The sequence below is a fragment of the Asparagus officinalis genome, unplaced genomic scaffold (assembly GCF_001876935.1).
Source record: "Asparagus officinalis unplaced genomic scaffold, Aspof.V1 AsparagusV1_Un968, whole genome shotgun sequence".
NCBI classification, from domain to species: domain Eukaryota; kingdom Viridiplantae; phylum Streptophyta; class Magnoliopsida; order Asparagales; family Asparagaceae; genus Asparagus; species Asparagus officinalis.
In genome coordinates, this window is record NW_017973227.1 from 131 (window position 1) to 11,577 (window position 11,447).

The 11,447-nt window shown below is 35.2% G+C and overlaps 1 protein-coding gene across 1 annotated transcript; it reads right to left on the bottom strand.

Annotated features, from left to right (window-relative positions):
• Positions 1-234: 234 nt before the first annotated feature.
• LOC109828288 (uncharacterized protein At4g14342) lies at positions 235-9,803 on the bottom strand. Its single transcript, XM_020395312.1, has 4 exons — positions 9,664-9,803; positions 4,097-4,182; positions 3,884-4,007; positions 235-497 (listed from the first exon to the last, which is right to left on the bottom strand). The coding sequence occupies exons 1-4, from the start codon at positions 9,667-9,669 to the stop codon at positions 450-452; spliced, it is 264 nt and encodes an 87-aa protein (XP_020250901.1). The 5' UTR covers positions 9,670-9,803; the 3' UTR covers positions 235-449.
• Positions 9,804-11,447: the final 1,644 nt, after the last annotated feature.

Sequence of the window (11,447 nt, forward strand, 5' to 3'; positions counted from 1 at the left end):
CTATACCAAACAGCCCCAAAGTCGCTTACAGTCTTACAGCAGCAACACAGCAAAAACACCTAGCTATAACTGCTGCTGAAGTAGAAACAGTGTATCCAGAGTATGTAAAGAATACCATGCAGAATTACCCTGTACCGCTGCTGAAGCAGAAACGGTCTTATCGAGAGTATGTAAAAAATCACCTTGCAGAATTACCCTGTACTCCTGACATAATACGAACCAGAAATACTTTCATTTCATACAATAGTTTCAATTCATATGCGAACCAGAAATACTTTCAATTCATACGATAGTTCATAGATGGTAATAAGAATAGTTATATCTCCTACAATTCACATTGAAGAGCATCTAGTTTGGAAATAGAAATATGCAAACATTTTGTTTCATACAACGGAAGGGAAGACGATAAAATAAAAGGAATGATAGCCCGGCTTGAAGATCTCCAGTACCTAATCTTCTTCTCTCTCTGGTGGAAGACCACAGGGCAGCAACATTTTCTGCAAGAGATGAGGAAACATTAAACTTGGCATAAACCACAAGAGAAGAGTAGAGGCAGCAGCGGACCAATTAAAAAGCAAACAAAAAAGGACAAATATTTTTCTAAGATAATATAACATGAGATGATCGACATGAAAAAAGACACGGTCATTTAAATCCTCCATGTTCCTGTTCTTTGACATGTTAAGCTAGGCATCTGGGGATTCAGACAACTAAGAATACGCTTCAGAAATCCAAAACAACTCAGGGTTTATACTAAGCCTGCATATCAATATTGCACGCTACCACATTAAAGATCGTAAAACTCCAGTAAAAGGATAGGCCGGAATTATTACACCAAAACAAGCAATTATGAAAGGATTAACGAATTAATAATGTTGATAGTTACAATCTATACTGGCGTTTATTACAAACCAATCAAATGCAGTCGTGTTCATGAGTAAAATATTTAGAAGGTATACACATGAGACAGAGGTTTGGCCCAAAGCAAAAAGGGTAATGTATAGACAAGAGTCACTTATTAGTCTTATCTTAACAACTTAATCCCTAAGCAATCAAGTAGCAAAAGCTTAAGCTTTCACTGTATCACGACAGAGTTTGAAGAAGGTACAATAAAAATGGTTTCCTACAAAAGATAAGCATATAAATATGCCTTGTGACATCAAGCCTTGATTCTCCCAAAGCAAATGAATTTTATGGCTAAATGGCACTAGCATACCCTATTGTTTCAACACCTTTTACACTTAAATAGCCTAAATTGTAAAAAATAGCACACTAATACCCTAAGTTGTCCACCGTTAGAATATTGTAAACATCATTACAAAATACCCGTAGAGCCGAAAATACACCTCCATTATAATTAATCCCCTTTAACGGTAAAACAATCCCCAGTTTACCTTTTACCAATTTTCCCCAACTCAACAGCACCCAAGATTTAATGTGAGGGAAGAAGAAAACTCTGAACTTTTGTTGTGATCATGAACTGGAGATGAACTGGAGATCTTGGTGAAGATAGGAAAATACTGGATTGCAGTTGCTACGCAAGCTCTAAACGGATAAATTTGGGTCAATTAGTGTTAGAGATGGTGTTACAAAGTTGAATTATTATTTTATTTTATTTTTCCGAAAGTTGGTTTGGGTGCGTGAAATCATGGGTCTATTGTGCTCAATTTTACTTAGATTTTGTTTGAAGTTAATTGAGTGAATGTTATGGCCCTGAATCAATTGGAACTGATGAGTTCTCTCTGATATAAAGATTTCATGGTTTGGGCTTTTGGTTAATATTTTGTCTGATGTTTGGGGAAGAAGAAGGGAACTTGGGAAAGAATGAAGGATATTAGGTATTTAAAAAAATAGTGTAGAATTTAATAAAAAGATGGAGGGTAGGCAAAGTTGTAATTACAACAATAAATGGGTCAAAAAATACAAAAATGACATGTGATATATATGCAACTAGCAGAATGTACTAACGTGCCAATTTTGGACAGCTTAGGGTACTAGCGTGCATGGTTATCCACTGACAAAGTAGAGTTTAATAAAGTACTGCAGAACCAGAAAAGCTTGCATCTGAACATCTCACCCCCATGATAATAGGGCACTATGCAGTGTACAGTGAAGGAACATTTAGAAAATTTACTTAAGTCAGGACATTGTGACACCAAAGTCCGTAACTTTACTCAATCGATTCTAGACATCTTCACTAAAATCAGGAATCATGGATCGCTCTCACACTGGGAAGTAGAATCCTATTTGATCCTATGTATTGTTCCCAAGTGGTTGTCTTTTTATACCCTGGAAATATGGGTATAGGAACATTAAATCATGTCATTCAATTCTGCATTCGAACATAGCAGAGTCGGTAAAACATAGTTCAGGTGTTGATATCTAACACCATGAAATTTGGGTCTGATAGATTATTGTACAATAGTAAATGGCCACACCAAGTATGTTAATTATACTTATTTACCCAGTCAAGTATCCACATTACCAAATGGAATCATTAATTGCAGATGCTTTTCTCTACAAGAGTTACCTAGGTGAAAAACGAAATATATTTGTTAGCTACCAAGGTGCTGCGTGCCTGCATTTAAAGTCTCCATTCGAATACCTGAAACGCATGTGCCTATAACAGTTGCTAGTAAACTATAACCTAACAGAGGAATTCACTTCATATACATGGAACTGGAAGTCTTAGAAATTATGAGTTTGACCTAAGTGAGGCTCCCGTCCATCCAAAAGATGCTTATCAGACTAGCCAAAAGGGAAAAAAAGGGGCATAACAAATATATATTATCTTGCTCTATGTGGCCCGTAGCTTTCAGTAGGAATCAGTGACATGAAATACAGTTAATATCCTTAAAGCTAGTACATATATACACTGATGACACATCATATATGAGTATTCTTAGTTGCATGCCTGAAATAAAGAGAAAACAAGGATCTAAAAAAATTGAAGCAGAAATGGTCAAGAACAAGTTAGAACCACCGAATATTTTAGCTGAAGCCTACCAGTTACTAGTGAAAAAACCCATGCATCTAACTAGGGTACCTTCAATGTTGAGTTGAATGATACACCAACATGCTTTCAATGTTGAAGTTGAAGGATATACCAACATGCTTTCCAATTATCCTCTCGCCGTTGGTATGTTTTAACACTTGCGCTACATGTGTCGTACCGAATGCCTTGACCAGATCAACATCCCATGGATGAAAAATAAACATAAAATGTCCACCTCACCTATGCAACAAGACTAAGAAATTTGAGTTTATTTTTTAATGATATGTGAGACCTCATCTTCTAGCTAACTCAGCTTTTTGCTGATTTTCTTTTGATGTAGTAAAATTAATGCTCCACATTCAAGATGTTAACTTAACCATCACAAACACAGAGCATAAGAATCAGACATTGTGGATAATCCGGTTGTTCAGGCTACCAATTCCCATTGTACCCTATGTTCTTCTTGGACACCTTAGCAGAAAAGAGCTTTGCGGACACAAATATCATCTTGAAAGTATAGGTATTTGTGTCTATTTGCATGTCTCTAAAAACACTAGATAGCCACTCATCTGTGATGAAATCATTACACCAGCAGACAATTTCAGTGTGAACCCTGCTGTGCGAGGTAAAATTACTGATGTTACTGCATCTAGTACACTCCTCAACTTTGTGTGTCTTTCTGTATAGGCTATGAGGAGATGGTTTGCACTTAGGTTATATATAAAGAATGCAACCAATATACGAAACAATATACTTAATTCTGTCATTTCCAGTCCAAAGTGATGTAAGGTTATCATGATGCAAGATGATCAGATTTTTAAAATTTGAAATTAGGAAATATAAATGGCAAATTCCAAGCACTACACAAGATGTCTATCTATGTCGTACCTGCATAAAATTGTAGCGTTCTCTCCCAATTGATTCATTTTCAGCAACAGCAAAGTAAGCCAAAAGGGGGTAGTGGCCAACATAAGATGCGTAGCTATCACGTTGGATGTTAACCGCCCACTCACTGCAGTTAAAAGAGAACAAAAAAACCTGAAAATGTTCTTAAACAATTGAATCTAGGAAGAAACGTATTAACAAACACCAGCAACTTACAATCTACTCATATCAGCATGCCCAGTCCCAACATATTTAGCTTGAAGATGCTCGAGTTGGGAGTTAATATTAAACCTGTCACTGGCCTGGGCAAATATGAATAGTTTCAATAAGAACCAAAATGGAAACGATTCAATTTGAAGATATAATATAAAAAAGAAAGCATGAGTGTGACCGTTATCCTCTAGAATAATTAAAATAATAATAAATTACAACACTGCATGTCGAAGGTGGATGATTTGAAAGGATGCTCTAGTAATTATGTTGACAAATCATTACAAGTATTGCTGAATGGGGAAAAGGATGCTGAGATGGTGAGTTGGAGACCACAAACTGAATATGGTTAGTAAACTCATGCATGGGTAACCCTGAGTAACAGTTAAACTTAATGTAAACAATGATGCAAGCCTAAGATGCTGAAGAATGGCGCTTGATTCTCCTCCAACTGTTCACATGCTCTCGTCCCCCATCATACGTGTCTTCGTTAATATAACTACATGAATCTTGTTTCTTTCTTAGACCACACTATCTCCATCCTGCAACATTTTCTGAATCAATTAATTACATCAATAGGTTTAGACTCTTAATAAACAATTTCAGAAGTACTCTTTTGCATCGACCAAAGTGATTTTTGAAAACGATAGTTCCTTTTCGTATACTGTTCTTGGCTCAGTAACTCCCTCAATGAGTTGAAATATTCATTATAAGGATTTTTTGTCAAGTAATAGTTTGTAGAACCATTATACATAATAGAACAACCTTTGTCCCAATATATTGTATCAAGCCTATAGTTTTTCCTCATAGAAACTAATTAAAGGCCCTCATTAGGTAAGCTACAATGATAATTCCTTTTCATTACCTAACTATGATTGTTGTGGTCCATCAATATTCCTTTGGCACTCCATCTACTACTCCCAACCGGTGTATTCATCCACCTCGACCATATTCATACCAATGCAGTCAAATTTACCTTATTTTATAATCATGTTATACTCAAGAAAAGCTTTCACTAATATTTAATGGACACATTTATCCCTTATCTTTCTCTTTACGTTCTCAATTTATCCATCAACCTTCTCATGTCCACTACACTTATTTTACACTTATTTTACACTTATTTTATAGAAGTGTTTGATTCTAATTGCCAAACATAGGGAACAATAAAGTTTTGTTTGCCATATAAGCACCTTATACTTTCTTTTTCAACTTTATTGCTATTCGATGATCACATATTATTCCAACAACAATCTCCATTTTGTTTGTCCTAGTTTTAAGTAGATCATCCTCTTCACTTTCCCTCATGACTTAACAAAAATATTACTCCCAACCATTACTTGGTTATATACTAATCTCCACTAGATTTACAACTTTAAATAACTCATTCAGGCTTTCAAAAAACACAGAAGTGCCTTTCCATTAACAAATCTTATGAACATAACATACTCCTCAAGTTTCCAAATATTTTGACACCTAAGAGGAATATTGCTACATTCTACAGCTCTTCAATTTTCATCTTTGCAAAGTATATTTTTAGTTCTGTTATAAATAAGTTTTAAGTAGATCATCCTCTTCACTTTCCCTCATGACTTAACAAAAATATTACTCCCAACCATTACTTGGTTATATACTAATCTCCACTAGATTTACAACTTTAAATAACTCATTCAGGCTTTCAAAAAACACAGAAGTGCCTTTCCATTAACAAATCTTATGAACATAACATACTCCTCAAGTTTCCAAATATTTTGACACCTAAGAGGAATATTGCTACATTCTACAGCTCTTCAATTTTCATCTTTGCAAAGTATATTTTTAGTTCTGTTATAAATAGGACTCATGCTATACAATATCTTAATTATTGTTGGGTGGCTAGGGCAACATGGAGCATAGATGGTGCTTAACTGAAAGAAGAAAAGGAATAGTGAAGAATGAAGAAATAAAACCTATAAGCCATTCTCTAGTGCTGCTAATATAACCATTGCCTCCGCTATATTAGCATAACTGCCATCAGTATGAAAAGGCCAAATGCATATGACTGATTTATAATAATAAAATAAAGTAAAAAAATTAAGGGTCTAAATTTTGTATCAAGACTATAGTTACAATGTTGGCCAAAAATTAAAAGCAATATAGCCAGTATATACTCTTTAATGCGGCAGTGCGACACAAAGTAAACGTCAAAGTGTTGAAAGAAATTTAATCAACAAAGTTAAATCAGGATTTGAATCATGGCTCAAAACTCTCCTCGTACAACTTGAAATGCACCTAATTCTATTTGCAAGTTTCTGTTAATCTATGAAGCACAGACACGCATAACATGAAGCCGTGTTGTGTCGTGTCCGTGTCTGACACACGTGTCAAACACACGTATCCTATGTATTTTTTAGGATTTGCCTCGTGTCGGCGTGTCGGATGGCCGTGTCGGATTCGTGTCCGTGCTACATAGCTGTTAATCATCAACATAAAACCCTAGAAACCCTTTTTACAATAGACTCCTTGCACAAAATCTCATCTTGATTCAACTCCATATTTCCTAGTTCGAATTTAAGAAATTATAAAGCTTTAGAGATTACACCAACAAAAAGATTTATCTCGTTATAGCTAACATTAGGGCTTTATAGGGTTAAGATTTAATAAAAAATCTTTTATTGGGCAAAAATTATAGTAAAAAAGAAGCTAAAAATCCAAAAAATAATTTTGAGAAATAGGATTACCTGCATCGTTAAGCTTGGAAAATAAAGAGATTGAGGAACGAATAAAGAGAGTGAGATTTTTTTTCTTTTTCCCTCCTCGCTATAAAATTTTTGCACTGAGGTTTATATCGATCAACAGACTGAGGGATTATTATGTCGCCATGCCCTTCATCTTTACCGGGTCGGGTCTAAATTTTTAACTGCATGGTTTAGCTGACCGTATTTTGAAATTAAGGGCGCATTTGAAATCAATTAAAGAGAGGAGGGGGGATCCCTTGAAATATTTCATGTGCTGAAATTAGTCTCTAAGGTGCCCGTTGGCAAGGGGTTAAAATAGAATAGTTAAGAGGAAAGATTAAATTAGTTAATCTTTCACGAGGGATTAAAAATGATCAAATTTTGCTTGGATTTGATAGCTAAGATGAATAATTAATTTTTTTTATGCTTGCTAACTAATGAAGGATTAAGATGATTAATTTTATTAAAAATAATAGAACAACCTTTGTCCCAATATTTAGTATCAAGACTATAGTTTTTTCTCATAGAAACTAATTAAGGCCCCTCATTAGGTAAGCTACAATGATAATTCTTTTTCATTACCTGACTATGATCACTGTGGTCAATCAATATTCCTTTGACACTCCATAATCTACTTATAACTGGTGTATTTATCCACCTTGACCATATTCATACCAACGCAATCAAATTTACCTTATTTTATAATCATGTTATACTAAAGAAAAGCTTTCACTAATATCTAACAAACACATTTATTCTTTATCATTCTCTCTACGCTCTCAATTTATTCATCAAACTTCTCATGTCCACTACACTTATTTTATAGAAGTGTTTGATTCTAATTAACAAACATAGAGAACAATAAAGTTTTGTTTGTCATATAAGCAGCTTATACTTTCTTTTTCAACTTTATTGTTATTCGATGATCACATATTATTCCAACAACAATCTCCATTTTGTTTGTCTGAGTTTGAAGTAGAACATCCTCTTCACTTTCCCTCATGATTATTTATTGGTCCTACTTAACGAAAATATTACTCCCAACCATTACTTGGTTATATACTAATCTTCGCTAGATTTACAACTTTGAATCTCTTTTAGTCTTTCAAAAAACACAGAAGTGTCTCTCCATTAACAAATCTTATGAACATAAACTATTCCTCAAGTCTCCAGATATTTTGACACCTAAGAGGAATGTTGATACATCCTACAGCTTTTCAATTTTTATCTTTGCAAAGTATATTTTTAGTTCTGTTATATATAGGACTCATGCTATACAATATCTTAATTATTGCAGGGTGGTTACAGCAACATGGAGCATAGATGGCGCTTCACTGAAAGAAGAAAAGGAATAGCGAAGAATGAAGAAATAAAACCTATAAGCCACTCTCTATTGCTGCTAATATAACAACCATTGCCTCCGCTATATTAGCATAACGCCATCAGTATGAAAAGGCCAAAAGAAAAAGGGTAAAATAGGGGCACAGAGAAGCAATGAGTAGTATCAGTGGCAACATCTATAAATGACGAAGTTAGCTTTGGAATTGTTTCTATCCATGGAGTTCAAAGTCCAGACTGCTTCTTAAAGCACTGATTAGGACTTGTAAGATTTATACTTCAAACAATTAACATTATGGGTCTCAACTCTTTTTTGTATTAGCTTTACAAACATTAACATATGTTATCAAGTTCTTATGTGCCAAAAATGTAGTTTCACTAACCGCTTTCTTAGCTTTATTCTTTCCTAATATAGTAATATTTATTTTCAATATTTTAATTAGTCACACACCAACTAAGTTTATAAGATGTTACCTCTTCTTTGTCTACGACTTTTGCGCATCTTCACTCGACCAACCTACTAATCCACAATAATGAAAATGTATAGTTCATATTCTTCAGAGATCTACTTTCCTGATAGAATTAATATTTTGTTCCAAATATTTAGCTCTTCAAATTTTTTTGACATTTTATCATTAAAGTTTCACGTCCTAACCTCTGTAGTTCCAAATAAGTCCTTCATCTAGTGTTTGTTCTAGTGTATGCCCCTAATACTAATGGCCTGACCCATCAATTACTTCTTTTCAAACAATATTCCAAATAACCTGGTTTCATCTTATCTGAGCAACTTCTATATAATTCATCACTTATTGAAACATGCATTAGTTTTAAGGTCTTATGAAATGCAAGCACTAGAATGCAAACAATCAATTTCCATAAATTCAAATCTGCATCATTCTTAACTGAATGCAGCTAACCTCACTCCAAACACTTCAAAACTATATACCTACCCACTTCGCTTTTCTACATAAAACTACCTATAAACTTGTTCTTTTGGGAAAATATTGCCTAGCGACATGAAACATGAGAACTAAAACAATGATTATACCTTTTGCAAAACTAAAGTGTACTTTACACAATTACCAAAAATTATAAGCAATATATCCAGTATATACTCTCTAATGCTGCAGCGCGGCACATAGCAAACGTCAAAGTGTTGAAAGAAATTTAATCAACGAAGTTAAATCAGGATTTGAATCATGGCTCAAAACTCTCCTCGTACAACTTGAAATGCGCCTAATTCTATCTGCAGGTTTCTGTTGATCATCAACATAAAACCCTAGATACCCTTTTCACAGTAGACTCCTTGCACAAAATCTCATCTTGATTCAACTCCATATTTCCTAGTTCGAATTTAAGAGATTATAAAGCTTTAGAGATTACAGCAACAAAAAAGATTTATCTCGTTGAAGCTAACATTAGGTCTTTATAGGGTTAAGATTTAATAAGATTGGGCAAAATTAGTGGTAAAAAAGAAGCTAAAAATCCAGAAAAAAAATATTTGAGTAATAGGATTACCTGCATCGTTCAAGGTTTGGAAAATAAAGAGATTAAGAAACGAATAGAGCGGGTGAGATGTTTCGCATGGAGGTTAAAATCAAGGAAGAGAGAGAGAGAGGAGCGAGGCAACGAGCGCGAGGTGGGGACTGATTAAAGTTATTTGGATCCAAAACCCACCCGAAACTTTTTGGTTCGAGAGAGAATGGGCCCCCAACGTCAAAGCCCAGCGCAAATGTCATACCAGCCCAAAGACTTGAGAACAAAGAGATAAGCTACATGCTCACTGAATCTTTAATTATATTTATTTATTTACAAAATGATTAAGATCCTTGCCTTAAATAAATAAAAACGAACAAAACATGTCAGGATCTAGATACTTTTAATGTTGTTAGGCAATAAATAAATTGGTTTTCCAATAGTAACGGTTTAGTACTAACAGCGATTATAACTCAAGTGCAGGTAAAAAACGAATGATTTAATGTAATTTACAACTTAACATTCCACAAATTATATGGAAATTACTAAATTGTAAACTTCGGTCTCAGCATACTGGATTATATATACAGATTAGTTTCTGACCAAGGTAAAAACTTGAAATATGAACAATAATATTTAGACTGGGCAAGCACAAGAAGCGTTATGCACGTCCAACGCATTTCCTGTCACAAAAGTAGTGTTGTACTTTGCCATGCTAAGTTTATGCACCAAACTTAGCCAAAGATTAATGATCAGCATGCTTGGAAAACATTTACTAATAATCCCTACCTTAATATCTGTATTATGGGAAAACAACTGTGAACGGCGCGAGACACCAAAGGGTGTCTCGGCATTGTGCGCGCGAGCCGAGACACCTCAGGGTGTCTCGGAATCCGAGAGCGGACGGTTTTGTTTTCCAGATCGGTTTTGGACTGGGATTTGATATAAATAGGAACGTTGTTTCCTAGGATTGAAAATAGATATAAAAAAAGGGGAGAGTTTTAACAGAGATTTTGGATCTGAAAAGGAGAGATCTTGACGAGAGAAAGGAGAGAGAACTTAGAGGGATTGAACAAGAAAGAGGTTGTCTTCTCTTGGGTAAAATCGAAGCTTCATCTCTTTGGGAGGAGCGTGTGGGTTGTGCAAGTCGTCAGTGTTCTCCATCATAGTGGAATCTCCCTTCACCCCTCCCATGGACGTAGGCAAATTTGCCGAACCACGTATATCTCTCGTCATTTACTTTGAGTATTGTTTTCTGTGTATTTGTCATTGTTTTCGCCAAAAGTCGAATTTGTTGTCGAATTCATTATATCTTCGGTCGATTACAATAAATTCAAAGAAAACAGCCTTTTTATAAGACTCTTTTACACAACAAAAAGAAAATTACAACTCTTGAGAAAATAAACGCAGGATCGTTGTTTGGATCACTGCTTTCGTGGGATCTTTGCCTGTGCCGGGAGCGCTTTGACTCGTGGACCACCAAATCACAGATTCTGATTGAACCGTGAGGGGTTTATGATTCTGACTTCGTTTATCGAAGTGAGAAATTGAAACGATATCTTATCGATGTAAGATAGTCGTTCTTCTTGAAATCAAGTCAAAGCCTGATTATCAAGGATTGGCCGTAAGATCAGCACCTCTGCTCTCTCTCTGCTCTGGATTGCTCTGGATTGCTCTGAAGTACTCACAATGATCAGCCCCCTGGAAAAATGGCCTTAGGAGGGTATTTATAACCTCCAAGAACAGTTGGCAGAAAACAGGTTCGCGAGACAGCTTTTGCTGTCTCGACGGGCGAGACAGTGTTTGCTGTCTCGGCCCGCGAGACA

Excerpts from the sequence above, each read along its gene's own strand:
- LOC109828288 (XM_020395312.1), bottom strand. Across the intron at positions 4,008-4,096 it reads CATGCTGATATGAGTAGATT|TGAGTGGGCGGTTAACATCC; the intron begins GTAAGTTGCTGG and ends TTTTAACTGCAG. Across the intron at positions 498-3,883 it reads AACGCTACAATTTTATGCAG|AAAATGTTGCTGCCCTGTGG; the intron begins GTACGACATAGA and ends CATCTCTTGCAG.